The 18,915-nt window shown below is 41.3% G+C and overlaps 1 protein-coding gene across 4 annotated transcripts in view; it reads left to right on the top strand.

The window, feature by feature from the left end:
* Positions 1 to 18,915, top strand: part of KCNIP4 (potassium voltage-gated channel interacting protein 4) — an 887,684-nt gene that overhangs the window by 867,208 nt on the left and 1,561 nt on the right. For all 4 annotated transcript variants that reach the window (XM_047798369.1, XM_047798368.1, XM_047798371.1 and 1 more), the window contains exons 4-7: positions 1,991 to 2,061; positions 13,343 to 13,450; positions 16,192 to 16,296; positions 17,457 to 17,519. In XM_047798369.1, the coding sequence (XP_047654325.1) occupies positions 1,991 to 2,061; positions 13,343 to 13,450; positions 16,192 to 16,296; positions 17,457 to 17,519 (347 nt within the window). The remainder of the gene's footprint in view (positions 1 to 1,990; positions 2,062 to 13,342; positions 13,451 to 16,191; positions 16,297 to 17,456; positions 17,520 to 18,915) is intronic.

Genomic DNA, 18,915 nt, shown 5'->3' with positions numbered 1-18,915 from the left:
ATAAGTGCTTAATGAAGCTCTTTTTAAAATATGCAAAATTATTTTTTTTTCTCCCCCTCTAAATAAGTTTAACAAACCATCTGTCAACTCATTTCTCCATAGGGCACTAAATAGTTCAAGAAGTCTATGTAAAAGTACTGCTGAAAGCAAAACAACTTTTTTTTTTTTTTGGCTGCACCCACAGCATGCAAAATTCCAGGGTCAGCGACTAAACCTGTCCACTGCAGTGGTCAAAGCCACAGCAGTGACAATGCTGGATCATTAACCCACTGAACCACCAGGGAACTCAGAGAGCAGAACAATTTTGTAAATAAAGATAGGCTGACAGTTCTTGATAATTTTATCATGGAACTTCCCATCAATCACACTAAGTTGACTGCAATTAAACCCCTAGTTTCATACCCCAAAGTATTTCTTCCTCCAACCTATCAACACTACATGGACATCCATTCTGCATTCCTTAGCTTTACATAATATTTAGGTCTAATTGTGATGCCTGTTCAGTTCATTGAAAGCAGTGTTATTAATTCATACATTTAAAAATAATTAGTTCCTCCTATCATATATAAAAGTAAGAAGTGGAAGAAAATGCCACTACCATTTTGAGAACCTGAGTGTATATATAGTTTACCTCATAAAATATATGGCCATCAAGCGCATTAATCGTTGGGCTGAAACACTCAGGAAAAACAATCCATAAGTAGGCCATGGATGCTTGGGAGCTAGGAGAAAAGTTTACATGACCTGTGACCTCCCGTATTTGGGGAGATAAATTCTCTACTCCTGTTCCTACAACTTAGTTTCTTGAGAGCCTTCAAAATGCAATTCATCAAGTAAGAGGCAAACAGGAGGTTTGTTAAATCCCAGTAAAAACAAAGGCTAAAAGTTATGAGAGAAATAGATCAGATTTTTTTTTAAACAGAAGATAAAAGGCTAGAGCCAATGAGCTAAAAGGTTACAATTTTTAATATAAAAAAAGGTTAAGATAAAAGGCTAAAGCCCATGAGATGAAACATTTAAAATAATCATAAATTTGATCGAGTCGAGCACAGCAGCACTTAAAAATGAAAACTGTGCACTGAGAAAAGAAAACTGTAAGAAAAAAATATATGCTTTTAAAATAAAAAAGGCAGAAAGCCCGGAGATTAGGGAGACAAAGGAGAAAAACAAGAAGGAGGAAAGAAAAATTAGAGGGAGATAACCTACGAAGCAAACTCAGAGCAAGTGCTGGATTCCAGAGAACTGCAGCATCGTGTGGCCCCAGGACAAGCGCGCTCACCAAAGCTGTGGACCACTGCCCAGAACCTCGAAGCCCACCCCCCTGGAAAGCTGCAAACTTTCGGAACCACACAATCCACTTCCAACATGGCCACAGAAACTTCCAAAGTCCCCCCTGTCCTCACTTCGTCAGACAACTCTACTGGCTGTGGGCTAGCCTGGCTTTTTGGTCAAAAAGACCTGAGTTATGTCCCACTCTACTCTGTAAACCGTGTGACTTTGGGCAAGTTTATCAACCTCTCTGAGTCCCAATATCCTTATCTGGGTTGTAAAAATGATGGACAAACTAATAATAACACCAATAAGACTAATAATAACAATACCAATTCATCTGTCTCATTATTAGTATTTTTATTATTTTGCTTCTTCTAGAGGTAGTCCCTGCCGGGCCGTAAGCAATTTCCAGATGTGTCTCATACCCACCTGTAGTGACATTGCTCATCCTAGTGTCAAAAACATCGTTACCCAAGACTCTGATGTGCTCAGAGCATTTCTAGCCAGCAACTTAGAGAACTTCTGTCATCAGTGGTCTCCGCAGATAGCCTACACTTACGAATCTCAGATTTCATCCTCTACTGAGAAGGTGGGCAGCTGGGAAGAAACATAGGTCAAAGGAGATAAATTTTCCCAGATAGAAAGAGGCCTGGCCATGCGGTACAAGTTTATAGGATATCAAAATGCTAACATCATAATTTTCTTTTCTGTATTTCAGATTCTACAACATATGCACATTTTCTGTTCAATGCATTTGATACAGATCACAATGGAGCTGTGAGTTTTGAGGTAAGTCTTAGACTTTTTTTTGTCAATATGCTTTAACTGTAGACACACTGAAAGGGATTTAGTGCTTCCAAGGGAAAATATTTGTTTGGTGGTGTGACTTTTTTTTTCTTTTTGAGACTTTTATTTCTTTAATATTTTTATTGTTGTAATCAGAACACTCAACCTGAATCTACCCTCTGAAAAAATTTTTATATGGACATTATGTTATACACTATATATAAGCATCAGTAAGATGAAATATGTCACGTAACTAAGTATTTAGGTATAATATAATAATACTAAGTAAAATAAATTTTATTTACATATTTATATATTCTATTTCTATATTACATACTAAATATATTATTACATCACTTATTTATATTATATATTATTATATACATATATGTACTTAGCTATGTGAATATCCAGGACATATTTCATGAACAAAAATTACATGATATGCATACATACACACACACTCTCTGATGTCATCCATATGGTACATATGTCATACATAGTTGTATATTTAAATCTGAATGTTGGGGGAATAAACCAAACACTAACTGTGAAGACTATTGCCTCTTTTATTTTTGTTAGGAAAACTATGGGTAGAATATATGACTCACCAATTTCCTTATATTCAGAATGGCTGTGCTTGGTCTCTAGGGAATAGAATTATGCATTATTTTACTTTGCAATTAATTCTGGTTTCTCTCTTTAATATGTGTGACATTGTGATTTATTATAAGAAATATATGTATTTGGTCTTAGTCCCCAGCTTCAGACAGAGCTCTATCTAAATCCTGGGTTTTTAGTGAGGAGAACAACAAAGGTGTCTTTTGTCATGTTAATGAGATGACTTTTAATCTCACTTCAGGGCTTCAGGGTGGAGGCTGTTTGCCTGGAGGGAAACACCCCTCCCCCTCGTGTTTTCAAGGTTAGAACTTTCAGTCCCACCCTTCCCTGTCCTCTGGGGTGGGGAAAGGGGCTGAAGATTCAGTTCAATCACCAATGGCCAATGATTTAATTAATCATGCCTCATTACAATGAATCCTCCATGAAAACCAAAAGGACAGGATTCGGAAAGCTTCCCAGTTGTGAATACCTGGAAGCTTAGGGAGAGTTGTGCCCTGGGAGGGCATGAGGCTCAAGCCCTTTCCTAAGGCCTTGCCCTATACATCTCTCCCACCTTCCTGTTCCTGAGGTATACCTTTTATTGAAAAAAATCCAGTAATCTGGTAAGTAAATGTTTCTCTGAGTTCTGTGATCTGCTCTAGCAAAGAACCCAAGAAGAGGTTTGTTGAAACCTCCAATCTGTAGTCCATTGGTCAGAAGCACAGATGACAACCTGGACTTTTGAGCAGCACCTGAAGTTGGGGGCAAAAGAGCAGGTGTAGTCATGTAGGATTGAGCCCTTAGCCTGGCTCTATCTCCAGATAAAAAGTGTCAGAATTTAGTTTAATTGTAAGATACATATCTGGACAGAGATTGCTCGATGGTGTAAGGAAATCCCCACTCACACACTGGAACTGGGTGCAGAATCATCTATATCTATCTGTCTGTCTGTCTGTCTATCTATCTATCATCTGCCTATATAATGGGTATGCTTTTGGGGCATAGGGGAGGGTGCATCTTACACAAGAGCAGCAATTTCAGTGAGCTCCAGGGTAAAGGAAGGCAGATGATGGCATGGGCTCAGCAAGGAAGTGTACTGGTGGGGCTGTATCAGGAAGCTCAGCCATGAACTTGATGACCTGGGTCTGAAAGACAAGTGGGAGCTTCTCGTGCGAATAAGGGCTCAGGATGGGAAGCAGTGGGGGTGAGGCAGAGGCAGAGGCCTGGGAAAGAAGAGAATCACCTAAAAGATGGAACAGGAAGGGGGAAGGTGACGGGCAGGCTGGGTGAGGAGGCAGAGGGCAGATCTCAACACATCTGAGGCAGGATGCTAAGCAGGCTGAATCACCTCGCAGGAGGTGAGGAGTCCTTGAAGAACTTTCAGCAGGGAAATTAAGATATCAGGGCTGTGTTCCTAGAAACAAGAAGTCCAGTTAGTACCTCTTTAGTTGTAATGGCTATATACTATAAGCATGTTGGTTAAATGTCTTTTTCTTTAAAGACAAACTAATGGTTTAATTAATAAATGTTAAAATCGAATTTAAAACCAGGCTATCGTAGTTCTTTTTCCAAGTCTATAGCTACCTAAAACGTCTCTAGAGAACAGACATGATTAGGCAAGGAATGTATTTTGAGTAGCACTAGATGTTGGGAGGTACAAGAGAGAACATCCTGATCTCTGTTAAATAAAGGTGTGGTCGAAAGTCAGCCTCTGTCCACTGGTGCCAAGTAGAAATACGGAGACAGAGTTTGGGGTGAAGGAGAAAAAAACAGCTTTTATTGCTTTGCCAGCCAAAGGAGGACACAGTAGGCTAATGCCTTAAAGACTGTGCCCTCTATTGGGAAGAACTGCAAGGAGTTTTATAGTAAAAAGGAAAGCAGGTTTTCAGGTAGGAGTCAGGACTGGGGCAGACATGCATTCTTCCTTCTTTAGGGGAACCCTAGTCACCAAAGCTGACATCAAGGGATCCTAGCGTGGTTATGGGGGTGGTCTTAGTTACTGCCTAGAATAACACTACTTGCAGAAAGGGCATACTGATCAGAGATTAGAAGAAAAGAAAAGTTCTAATCTAAAAGTTGTAGAAAAAAGGAGTTCCCATCGTGGCTCAGTGGTTAACGAATCTGCCTAGGAACCATGAGGTTGCGGGTTTGGTCCCTGGCCTTGCTCAGTGGGTTAAGGACCCAGCGTTGCTGTGAGCTGTGGTGTAGGTTGCAGATGCGGCTCAGATCCCACGTTGCTGTGGCTGTGGTATAGGCTGTCGGCTCCAGTCCGATTAGGCCCCTAGCCTGGGAACCTCCATGTGCTGCAGGTGTGGCCCTAGAAAAAAGACAAAAAAAAAAAGTTCTAGAAAAGTTCCTAAAAAACATCATGTGCTGATAATATTTAAGTCACAGGCAATTGTGCTCAGGGTGCCTAATTTTTAGCCTATGGGTGATTGTGTTTAGGGTACAACTGAGCCAGACAGAAGGACAAGGAAGGACTCTAAGCTATTCAGATTTAAAGTATTCATCTTTCTTTCTTTCTTTTGCTTGTTAGGGCCTCACTTGCGGCATATGGAATTTCCTCAGCTAGAGGTGGAATCAGATCTGCAACTGCAGGCCTACACCACAGCCACAGCAATGCAGGATCCAAGCCACATCTGCCATCTATGCCATGGCTCATGGCATTGCTGGATCCTAAACCCACTGAGCAAGGCCAGAGATCAAACCCACAACCTCATGAATACTAGTTGGGTTTGTAAGCCACTAAGCCACATGGGAGCTCCCTGAAGTATTCGCTTCTAAAAGAAGCATAGGAAGTATCACTTTCCTCTTAGGTGTGTAAGATGCCTACATCATTATGTGTCTCCCTTGAGAGGGGACCAGAATCCTGCCCCAAGGCTGTACTATTGTTGCTAGACTGTTCCTTCCTTGTCTTTGCATCCTCTTCCCTCGCTGATCAGTAACTTTCTGAACTTGCCCCTTGGAACTCAGGGAAGACCATGGAGGCTAAATAAGGCCCGTTTCCTAAAAACAGGAAATGGAGGACAGTGAAATGCTTTTGCGCCCGGAAGCCCCACAGGGCCCTGCTGCGTTACAAAAAGAAATGGATGTTTCCTCTTAATTTGCTTAAACCCAAAGGGTGGAGCAAAGAAGACAGTAAGGGCCCTGGATGCAGAAATGACTAGATCTAAAACTGCTTTGCCACCAGGTGGTTATGTGACCTTAGCTGAGTATTTTAACACTCTGGGCCTTAGTGTTCATCTTTGTGAAGCATCAGCAAGCAAAGCTACTCTACAAAGTGATGCAAAGATGAAAAAGCGATGTCAGTTAAGGGCTTGGCTGAGTGCTTGGCACCAAATATGTGTTCAATACTTATTAGATGTTAACCATGACAGTTACTACAAGGGAGATTTTTCTAGCAAAGCCAATTAATAATGACATTGGTCATCTTATTACACAGTGATTTTATAATATTGAACACACTCAAGCACAGGCCAGATGATGGCTCTGTCTGTGAAGCTATGAAAGATAGTTCTTCACTTGATTGTAAAATAAGCATTTATTATGTGTCAGTCACTGTACTAAGTGTGTAAAAATAACATTAACTATAGTAATAGCCATGCATGATAATACCAGCTGACCCTTGTTTAATACTCATTATGAGTCAGGCCTTGTGCTGAGTGAATTATGCATAGCAACTTATTTAATCTTCATAAGCATGGTTATCTATGATTATCCATCATTTTAGCCAATGAGGAAAGAGATTTACAGAGAAGTTAAGCCACCTGGCCAAAGTCACACAGCTAGAAAGTAAGAGAACTAGGATTCAAACCCAAGCTACCTGGCCCAGAATGCATCTCTTAGTGATCCTGTTATCCTGTCTGTGAGGCACACATAGACCCTGGTCCCCCATCTGAAATCCTCAGTCATTCAGAGTTATGCAGATTTTAGAAACATAATGCTGTGCATGTGCTCTGCTTATGGTCACATGACTAGGCCCTATTCCCAGGCTCTCCTGCAGTTAGGCGTGGCCAGGACTGAGTTTTTACCAGTGGGAGATGAGTGGAAGTGACCACATCTCCTTCCTCTCTCTTCCCATCTGTGGAGACTGTGAGGTTACATATTTCAGTTTGCCTTACAGCAGAGTAGAAGGAGCCTGGATCTCTGAATGACTGCATGGAACACAGCCCCATCCCCACTCGTATTTCACTGCATGTCAATGATAAATAAGCTTATACTGTCTCAAGCGACTACAAATTGGAAGTATTAAAATAGCTTTTAAGGACTTCTGATTAATGGGATAGATAGGTAATGAATAATAGATAATAAATGATAGTGATAATAGATGATACCTACATAAATACAGAGAGATTAGAATAGTTTCATGTCAGTACAGTTCAGATTTTTGGCAGCATATGAGTTTTGATGCCAAAATTCACCATCTCCCCTCTCTTCCCAATAAAGATTTTTCTTTTGCAGTTTACAAAAAATTATTTGGATGGGGGTGGTGAGTTGCAGATAAAAAATAAAGGACTTGTGCAATTTGTCACCTGTTAGAGATGAAGAATTCCAAACTTAGAGGGGTTAAGTTACTTATTCAAATCATATGATCAGTAAATAGCAGAAATAGTGTAGAACCCCAGCTCTACCTCAGTCTCTAAAATGCATGGTTTTGGGAGTTACTGCTGAGGTGCAGCAGGTTAAGGATCAAGTGTTGTCTCTTCAGCAGCTTGTGTCACTGCTGAGGTGAAGGTTTGATCCTCAGCTTAGCACAATGGATTAAGGATCTGGTATTGCTACAGCTATGGCGTAGGTTGCAACTGCAGCTAGGATTTCATCCCTGGCCCGGGAATTTCCATATGCCACAAGTTCGGCCAAAATATACATAAATAAAATCTGTGATTTTAACCAGGGATTATCAAACTTTTCTGCAAAGGACCAAACAGTAAATATTTTTGGCTTTGCAGGTTATACAGTCTTCATTCTACCAACGTAATTCTGCTGTGGTAGACAAAACCACAACATAAATAATTGAGCATGGCTGTGTTCCAATAAATCTTTATTAACAATAACAAGTGGTGGGCCATGTTAGACTCCTGGGCCACAGTTTTTCAGGTATTTTGTAGAATGTCCCTCAGTTGGAATTTGTTTGATGATTTTCTCATGATTAGACTTAGGCTATGTGTTTTGAAGAGGAGAGGCTAGAAAATGGAAAGCAGATATTGATACTCCTAGTATAGGCTCTTTGGATTACTTTATGGTGAAAAAGATTTGAGATAGATGGATATAAGGCTGTATCACTGTTCTTTGGACCTTAAAGGCACTTTAGAGATGAAGCACAGGTTCTTTAGTGGGGCCTCTGTTACACTTTTAGAACTTTCTGGATTAGAGTCTAGGAAACAAACATGGCCTCTGCCTCTGAGACTTTGGCAAGTAGTTTTGAGTTGAGTCACTGTTTTATATCACCTTACAACGATGTCCTATGGTGTCAGAAAAAAGGAATGTCCCATATGTGGTATATAACCACAGACCATTGCTTCAGTTCTAGATAGAACGAGAGCTTGGGCTTTGAATTAGAGGTCTAGGTTCATTTTCCAGCCCCAGTGTTTACTGGCTGCATCCCTTGGCTCAGTTACAGATCTTCTCTGAGCCTCCATCTTTATTTATTTATTTTTTTATTTTTATTTTTTTGTCTTTTTGCCTTTTCTTGAGCTTCTCCCGCAGCATATGGAGGTTCCCAGACTAGGGGTCGAATCAGAGCTGTAGCCACCGGCCTACACCACAGCCATAGCAACTCGGGATCCAAGCTGCATCTTCGACCCACACCATAGCTCACAGCAATGCCAGATACTTAACCCACTGAGCAAGGCCAGGGATCGAACACGCAACCTCATGGTTCCTAGTCAGATCCGCTAACCACTGCACCACGATGGGAACTCCTGAGCCTCCGTCTTTAATATAAAGTCAGCAATACGTATTCCTTGTGTTTACACGAGGCTGACATGATCTAATGCACAGAAATTGTTAATGCTGGACCACACACACTTATCAGTACGCTGGCATCATCACTACTAGTAAACATCGGTGTTCCCAGAGCCCTTTAGCCCAGGAATTCTGTATCCTTCCTTAGGATTTAAGAGAAAACAATTGGAAATAGTTGGAGAAAAATGTTTACTGCAGCATCATATATAATAAAGAAAAAATTAACAATATATAGCCAAAAATAGGAAAGAATGGTTAAATAAATTACAATATATCCATAAGACAAAGACAAAGCATTGTTTCAAATTCCAAATTGCAACCATTGGTAGGTGGTAAAATTGATTTAGAGATTAATGATGGGAATATTAAAAAATTAATAGAAGAGAAACAGAAATAGAGTAATAATTTAGTTTCTGGTGTATAATTGTGTGTGTGTGTGTGTGGTGTGCTTATGTACTAGGCTGCCATTTAAAATAAAATTCGTATTGTGGTTTTGGATCCAAAATTTTGAAAAAGCCACTGTGACAGTACTATTTGATCAGACCATATGAAATTACAATATGAAATTTGTAGCAAATATGATAAATACTATGGGCAATTTTGTATGTTTAAACCTCATATGTGGTTATTAAATGATGTTACAATGAACAGTCAGTAATATTGGAAAACACTTATCATTTAAGTGAAATATACAGAATTAAATATACACCTACGGTGCTATAAGCACATAAGCCAAAGCATGCATTTAAAAAGTGGGAATGTTCAGTGTAAACAGGCGATAGCATTATGTGTGATTGCAGTTTTCTTCTATAGTTTTCCGTATTTTTTTATAAATCAAGCATCATATGTACATTTATTGTATATTTATGATTTTTGTTTGGAAATGTATTCATTTTTAATGGCCTTTAGGGAGAGTAAACCAGAGAACTTTCTTCCAAGTTAATGTGGCTCTTGTCACCTTTTAACACACTTAATTACCTAAGTAAAATTGTATATCAGTTAAGGTAAGTATATCATCTCTTTCACCTGATAAAAGCAGGCTACAAATCTTGAGAAGTATACTTCTTGTTATTTTTAGATATGTTGATATATTTTATTATTTCCAACCAAATGCAAACTATAGGTAGCACCTGACATTGTATCTTTCAAATATTCTAAATAGTAGTTCAACCACGATGGCAGTTTACCCCCAATCAAGGGAGGTGATAGCAGAGAGAATAAACAACCTTCAGTAATTCAATAAAAACTTGAAAATGTAAAAAGTATAAAATAAGAAATATTCTAAACACACATATGACTTTCCAGCCTGAATCTGTCACTGTTTATCTAGTTAAACTTGTTCACTCTTGGGGAGGCACTTCACATTGTTTACCATCTGCAAACGGGATGGTTTATTGCAAATTTCTAAACTGGAGCTCTTTGAGTGGCAGGTGGGCAGGTAGAACGTGAGTTTTCAATCTCTGGAGTTCACCTGGTGTCAATGCAAACCGAGCCCCATACACAGAAGGCCTGGAGAGAGAGAAAAAAAGGGGCCAGTCACTCCAGACCAGTAGGTGGCAGGTGTAATAAGCCAGGGAGACTTCCACAGGAGGCTTGTGTTGGCTGGCCCCGAGATGAGTAGATCTCCACCCCTGCCCACCAGAATCTTCAAGGTTTCCACAGAGGTCTTACCGGGGTTCAGTGATGTACACCATCCAAATGGTCGCAGTAACACATGCTCTCCCAAGGCTGGGTCCTTGATGCCGCTCCTAGCGTGGGAATGGGGTGGGGACAGATCATATGCTCCAAGGTCGAGGGGTGAGGTGGGGGCCTAAGACCCTTTGATTGCTTGGGTCCAGCTTGCGGTCATGTCCTCTTGATGACCTCCTCTTACACAGGAGAACTGATGTTCCCAGCGTAGTAACAGCACTAAGGCAGCCAGTAAAGATTTGGTCGAGAAATAAAGCTCACTGCAGAACAGGACAAGGTTATTACATAGTCAAACCTCTATGCTTTTTTCCTTCTTTTGCCTTTAGTACAAGATTAGAAAACAGAATTCAGGACCAATCCCCACCCATCATTTTTGTACATTAGGGAATGGATGTAATTTTTCAGACAAAAATAAGTAATTGTGCAAAGTACAGCTGACAGTTTTGTTTTGTTTTGTTTTGTTTTTTTTAAGACTCGTAACTCCTACTTGACAGATTACAATTACCATTTAGAAAAGCTTGGAACAAAACTGGTGTAAGACACCTTGAGTTTTCCATTTTCCTTTTGCACAAATAAAGAATTGTTCCTGTTCTGAAATAACTGTCAATGGACATCATCCTGCGAGATGGTGCATTAAGAGAGAGGGGTGCTCAAGCTTCACAGCCGTCTTTCAGTGGATGTCGTTTCAGGATACATAGTATTTAAGAGGAAGAAATTAAGTTAATGTCAGCTTGTGAATCAGGGTACTTTTGTTCACAAATAATAGAAAATCATGAGAACTAACAATGACAATATGCTAACTGTACTGGCTCCCAGAAACAAGAAGTGCAGAGATAGGGTGGGCTCACTCATGGTCACAAGAGGATTCCATCAGCTCCTGGGCTCCAGGCTTGATTTTTCCTCAGGCTGGGCAGGCAAGCCTCTCTGTCATGGTGCTTATAGCTCATGTGGGCTTCATTCAGTGGGGGGCCAACCATGGATCCAGTTGCCCTGACTGAAGCGATAAAACGTGCTTCCTGGCTTGGTCCAAGCCATGGCTCCACCACTAGAGCCACAGATGGAGCGCACTTCAGCAGCATTGAGTGAGGCACCAAATGGAAATTAAGGGCCCACTGGGCAGGCAAACAATGAAAGTCCACACATGGCTTTAAAAGTGCTGTCTTTAAATGCCATTGTTGTTCTGGTCTGTTCTGTTTGGTGATGGGGCCAATGCCAAGGATGCTGCTTGCAGGCTGTTTTCCAGGTGGGATCCCCGGACCAGTAGTATCAGCATCCCTCGGAATCTGTAAATTCTTAAGCCCCACCCAAGACCCAATAAATCAGAAACTCTGGGGTGGGGCTCAGCAATCTGTGCTTTAGCAAGCCCTCTTGGTGATTCTGCAGCAAGCTAAAATTTGAGAGCTCATGTGCCAAGCAAGTCTTCAGAGACCTTGTATCCAGCCCTGCTTCTCAATGAAAGGCATTTATCTATTACCTTGTGTCAGTTATCTAGGGGAAATAAATAGGGTGGCTGGGGTCCAGGAATAAGAAGATTTTTTCATCAAATATCTTATATATTTTTAAATTTTGAACCACATGATGGTCACACATTAAAAAAAAAAAAAAGGATTTAAAGAAATTGCAACAAGAAAACAACTACAGGGAGTTCCTATTGTGGCTCAGCAGTAACAAACCCGACTAGTATCCATGAGGACATGGGTTCGATCCCTGGCCTCGCTCAGTAGGTTAAGGATCTGACGTTGCCATGAGCTGTGGTGTAGATTGCAAATTAGACTCGGATCTGGCGTTGCTGTGGCTGTCGCTGTGGCTGTGACATAGGCCAGCAGCTGCAGCTCCGTTTCAACCCCTAGCCTTGGAACTTCCATATGCTGCAAGTGCGGCCCTAAAAAAAAGAAAACAACTACAAAATGATGGGATGTAAAAATGTAGAGAATGCAAATTCACCCAGAGGCCGATTCTGCACTTCCCTTCTGCTCTTTCATACCTAAGAGGGATTGTTATTCTATCTGAACTCAAAATTCACCATATTGTAATGTTAACCCTGCCCTACAGAATAGTAACTATGAATTTGATTGAGTTAATCTGGTTTGTCTGCAGTTTAGTCAAACCAACCCAAGCATGATCCTGACTGAGGGCTCCATTTAATTGACAAACACATGGCCAAGGCATTTGCCAGACACCGATAAGCGGCTTAACTCTTAACTCATAAAAACTTCAAGAAGTAGGTACTATAATCTCCATCCTGCAGATATGAAAATTGAGGCAAAAGGATATTAAATCATCTCAGGACACAGAGTTATCAAGTTGCACAGCTGGAATCTGAATTTAGGCAGCCTGGCTTCTAGCTCTGAGCTCCTAACTGCTACCCACATACACCTAGTAACTTGACTTCTTGCTGCCAGCCTACACCAGAGCCACAGCAACATGGGATCTGAGCCACATCTTCGACCTACACCATAGCTCACAGCAGTGCCAGATCCTTAACTCACTGAGCAAGGCCAGGGATTGAACCCATGTCCTCATGGATACTAGTTGGGCTTGTTACTGCTGAGCCACAACAGGAAGTTCCTATAACTTGACTTCTAAATAAAGGCTTCAGTTGATCCATATCTTAAGGACAGCCCCTATTTCTTGTTAGCATATGTTAACTGTGTTGTGTATATGCTTATATTTTAAAAGTTACAGTGTTATTAGATTCTTTTTAGTAAAAGAATTGTGTGCACTTGTAGTGGGAAAGTAATACCACAACGCACCATGCTCTTTAGGTATCTGTTCTGACACAATTTCATTGATTTAAGTCACAGTTTCTGGTTAGATAATGAGAATGTTAAATCTAAGGAGTGGTGTACGCCCACAAAGAATTCTGAAAAAAAGATTATCAGGAACACACAGACTGTTAAGCTAAATAAATCATTCTAAATCCAGAAGGTTGTAACTCTTGCTTCCATCATTTGAGAGAGAAGTTTAATAGAGTTTGTTTTACTTGTTTTAAGAAATGCCAAAATCAAATTTTATTTTTATTTCTTTTTAGGATTTCATCAAGGGTCTTTCTATTTTGCTTCGGGGGACAGTACAAGAAAAACTCAACTGGGCATTTAATTTGTATGACATAAATAAAGATGGCTACATCACTAAAGAAGTAAGAAATGCCTCATCAACAGTTACCCTTTGGAGCATTTTCATTTTTTAACTTCAAAATGTTAAGTAATTACAATTATTTTAAAATCACTTTTTCAGGAAGTCTAAACTATGTGGTGGTGGAGAAATATTCTGACAAAAAACCTGAGGTGGTACAAATAGTTTATTGTTAATCTGCAGAGTAAACATAAAACATAGAAGAATTGCATCCTGATTTCTCATAGCATTTTAATAAATACTATGCATAAAATAAAGACAGTGGCTAGAAAGAGGTTGGAAGAAAACCTATCAAAACCATGTTAGAATAGTTGTCCTGTAACATTTTTTTCCCCCATATAATGTGGTCAATCTGGAAACGGAAACAATTTTAAATCGTGTGGATTACGGAGTGACCGCTGTTGTGTGGGAAATGACCTGATACAGCAGTGGGGCCCCAAGTACATGTTCTGCCTGGCTGTCAGAGAAAGAAGGCTCACAGATCAAATTAAGAGGTTCAAATCAAATGGCTTATTTAATTATTTAGTTATTGCTTTTTAGGGCTGTACCCGCAGCATATGGAGGTTCCCAGGCTAGGGTCCAATCAGAGCTGCAGCTACTGGCCTACACCACAGCCACAACACAGGATCCAAGCCGTGTCTGCGACCTACACCACAGCTCATGGCAACCCCAGATCCTTAACACACTGAGCGAGGCCAGGGATTATACCCACATCCTCATGGATACTAATCAGGTTCAGAATCTGCTGAGCCACAAAGGGAACTCCTCAAATGGCTTATTAAACAAATTTAAAACACAGCACGAAGCAAAGGGGGCTGGATGGGGTAGGATAACAAATTTGGGGTGGAATGAAGGTAGGGTTGAAGCACCACATTGCCGGAATCCTGGATGGGGTTCAATGTTCATACATCCTGTCTTTCTCTCGCCTCACTAAACTTTCCCAGAGGTTTTTGTTTTATTTTTGTCTTTGTCTTTGTTTTAGGGCTTCACCCACAGCATATGGAAGTTCCCAGGCTAGGGATCAAATCAGATCTACAACTGCCAGCCTACATCACGGCCACAGCAATGCGGGATGCAAGCCACATCTTCAACCTACACTGCAGCTCGGGGCAAAGCTGGATCTTTAACCCACTGAGCAAGGCCAGGGATCAAACTTGCATCCTCATGGGTCCTAGTAGGGTTCGTTTCTGCTGAGCTGCAACAGGAGCTCCCAGGGTTGAGTTTTGAGCATAAGCCTCCTCAAATGGGAAGTATCTTGGGCCAATGACATAAACTTGCTCTATTGAAGATACAGAGACAAGCGCACTGGACCACAGTCATAATGTGACAATTAACCTGATCAGTGACCAGGAGCCTTATTTATGTTTGTTGAGCAGATGGGGCCAGAATGGGTCTCACCACCAGGTGGCCGAATTAAGACCTCATGAGAACCATGTATATTGAGCATTCATAGCTGGATAGTGCCTCTGGCGTACCTGTACACAATAAACATTTAATACTCAGGTGCATCTGGACTATTAGGTATCCATCGGTCCTTTGATCCCTTTTTATCTCTATGTTTAACATACACATGCTGTTATCATTTGTATCTCACACATCTCACCAACTCTCTATCAAACAAAATTTTATACTCAAACCATCTTACAGGGTTTCAACTATGATTTGCAAACTAAGAGCTGGTTTCTCACTTAAAATGGCATTGAATTGTCTCAAAGGTAAATGTCTTCCCATTATCAACTTAATCCAGACTCTTATGTTGAAACTTCAGTATGAAGAAAACAAGTACAAACAATAAATCTGAATGTCTAGGTTAACTAGATGTTACTTTCACTAAGACTGAAAATTACAAATCAAAAACTAGATTTGATTTTAATTTAAAAAAAATAGGAGTTCCCGTCGTGGCGCAGTGGTTAACGAATCCGACTACGAACCATGAGGTTGCGGGTTCGGTCCCTGCCCTTGCTCAGTGGGTTAACGATCCGGCGTTGCCCTGAGCTGTGGTGTAGGTTGCAGACGCGGCTCGGATCCCGCGTTGCTGTGGCTCTGGCGTAGGCCGGTGGCTACAGCTGCGATTCAACCCCTAGCCTGGGAACCTCCATATGCCGCGGTAGCCGCCCAAGAAATAGCAACAACAACAACAACAGACAAAAGACAAAAAAAAAAATAAAAAATAAAAAATAAAATTTCAAAGTGTTTCCAGGGTCATAATATTGTAACTAATCTTCATCATGTGTGATTTGTAGTTAAAGCCATAGTAGAAAAAAAAAAAAAAAACATTCCTAATGAGCTTTGAGACTTACCTGTTAATTTTTGTATAATTCTTATGTGTGGTATTTCTTTGATTCTCAATAAACCAAAATTGAGATCAACACCTAAAATATGTGATAGCTCCGTAAAGCACAGATAGGCTATGTGGAGTCTGTGGAAGTCCAAACATTGAACCAGAATGTTTCTTTCCAGAACATGTTAGATATGTGGGAATTTATTTCATTTTGATACCAAGAGCAGAATTGATTCTTACATTCTGATTCTTCTGCTTTTATGTCAGAAGAATTGACTCTCTTACATTTTGATTCTGTTGGCTTTTCCTCTGGGACAACTAAAAGGCATTTAATGAAGAATTGAAGAAAATTTTTAAAAAACCCACAACCATGTGAAATTGAGTAGGAATAATCTGTCAAAGCTTCTCCGGGTGGTGTCTCACATACTGCATGCAGCCTCACATGAGAGTCTTTTGCTTTTCAGGAAATGCTTGACATAATGAAAGCAATATATGACATGATGGGTAAATGCACATACCCTGTCCTCAAGGAAGATGCTCCCAGACAACACGTTGAGACATTTTTCCAGGTAAGGACGCAGGAGAAGTCAGCAGATGAGGGACATTGAGAGCACATTCCCTGAGATTTGCAAAGTATCATGATTTTTTTTAAAAAAATCTTTTCAGGGCTGTACCCATGGCATATGGAGGTTCCCAGGCTAGGGGATGAACTGGAGCTGCAGTTTCCAGCCTACACCGCAGCCACAGCAATGCCAGATCCGAGCTGTGTCTGGGACTTACACCATAGCTTGCGGCAATGCCAGATCCTCAACTCACTGAGTGAGGCCAGGGATCGAACCGGTGTCCTCACGGATACTAATCGGTTTCGTTAACCACTGAGCCACGATGGGAACGCCTGATGATTTAAAAGAATGAAAAGGAAAATGATTTTTACTGAAAGAGACACAACTATAGTATATTTATGGTCGTACTAATGTAGTAATTTGTTTTGAATTTATCATAATATTGATAATTCCACTTATTGAACATTCACTGTATCCTAAGCAGAAGACCAAGCAATTGTCATGTCTCAAATGTTTGGGGGTGTTTGTTTTCATTCACTTCTCACAAGACCCTATGAGGTTATTTATAAATCCTCATTAGCCCCATTTTACAGATGAGAAAATGGCCTGGAAACTTTCAGCAAGCTGCCTAAACTCTGTGGCAGCTGGAGGGCAGGGTTTTACCAGAACGGAGCAGCTCTCGATCTGCACCCTACCCTTTTTTCTTTTTTTTCCTTTTTTTTTTCTTTTTTTTTAGGGCCACAGCTGCGGCATATGGAAGTTCTCAGGCCAGGGGTCAAATCGGAGCTGCAGCTGCCGACCTGTGACACAGCCACAGTAATGCAGGATCTGAGCCACATCTGCGACCTCCACCACAGCTCACAGCAACGCCGGATCCTTAACCCACTGAGGAAGGGCCAAGGATTGAACCCGTGTCCTCCAGGTTCATTACCCCTGAGCCACAACAGAACTGCCGGTGTGCACCACAGGCTGTTGCAAAGGCAATAGCTTAAAATCAGCTTCGATTCTTCTTATCAGCAAGAAACTACTTGTTTATGGTCAGTTCCTCCCCCAGAAACTAAGCCACTGGGCTTTCTTTTCATCAGCTTCAGCTCATTCGGTTCAGGTATGAGGGTATCCGTGGGGTGCTTCTGAATCAAGTTTTTCGTTCTTTTCTTCCTGGACAGAAAATGGACAAAAATAAAGACGGAGTCGTTACCATAGATGAATTCATCGAGAGTTGCCAAAAAGTGAGTAATGATAATAAAGGGACTCCCCCTTTTGCTTTCTTAACAGCTGGACAGAGTACTGCCAGCTACCCACCATGAGCTGAGGCAAGGACAAAGCCCACATGCCTCAATGAATGACTCCGTCTCTGCAGTTACCAGCGTGCACACAGATCAAGCAACAGTCACGGCATGTCCACCCTGGGGCAGGCCCTGAGGGCGCCCTGGGGCTAGGAAGTTTGCACATGTGTGCTGTTGCTTCTCAGTCCTTTAGAACACACATCACGGAAGATAAAACATGTGTGTGACGTGTTCCTGCCCCAGCATTAGCCTATAACAGGTATCTTGTCTGTCATATCCTCCGTAAATTTAGATTCCAGCACAGCCGAGTGTGTTTCCCGGACCCAACACACCTCATTTCTAAGAGCAACATCACTGCTTCAATGTGTGTGGACAAGAGCTGTCTTTGGGGCTGGATCAGTCATGGCTTTCGGACACAAATTAAAGAGCAGAAAGTTCTCCCAAAGGAAAAAAAAAAATCGATGCGGTTTTCTGGCATCTGGTGGCAGACCAGTATTAGGCACACCTAGAATTATTGGACGATGTGTGTTTAGAACCACAGTCGAGGATTCTTTAACAATTATGGAGACTAAGAAGTTTGCAGATGCTTTAGATTTTCTCATTATTTTCAAATTGATCTACTTTCCCTTTCCCGATGCCTGCTTGTCTCTCAACACCTACTTCAATGAATTAACTTGGCGACATCGACTTGCTTAGTAGTGTTGTTGTTCCTGAGCCTCTAGCAGAGGAAGTCGTCATTAGCCGGCCACCCCTTTCCATTACTATAAACGGTCACAACCTTCAAATGCCCTTGTTGCCCAAAAAGACTGTCCCCTTAAGTGACTAAGAAACATGCTAAACCGAACACAGCCACTGGGCAATGGTTTCTCCCAGACAATTCTTTCTCTGGCATTGAAAGACCTTGCATTTACAGGGGCTTAATGGCCACACAGATTAAGCCCTAAAAGACCCAGAGCGTCGTGATTACTCCCAACAGGTCTCCTAAATCCCAGTCCCCAGTCTTCATGAAGTTGGCTCTTAGCTCACACAAACGCTATTTCCTTCCACGTGGCCACGTCGAGCGATCTGGCCTGTGATTACCTGAAACGCCGGGTTGGCTTGCAGTTTACCTCTGTGCCTCTCCAGCTTCTGCTCTGGCATTCTAAGTTGAGACACACCCCCTCTCAACACCACGTCAGAGTTAAATCGAGTGTTTGATGCCAGGGAGACTCAGCAAAACATCAGATGGGCTCTCCAGAGTTATCTACACAGAGAGTGGGTAGAAGGGTATTTACATTTGCAGGCACCTAGTATTTGAGCACTTGGCAAAGGTGGCTGGTGGGGAGGCAGTGCTTAGAGG

Source organism: Phacochoerus africanus, chromosome 10, assembly GCF_016906955.1.
Source record: "Phacochoerus africanus isolate WHEZ1 chromosome 10, ROS_Pafr_v1, whole genome shotgun sequence".
Lineage (NCBI taxonomy): Eukaryota > Metazoa > Chordata > Mammalia > Artiodactyla > Suidae > Phacochoerus > Phacochoerus africanus.
This window is presented reverse-complemented; position numbering and strand designations above follow the sequence as displayed.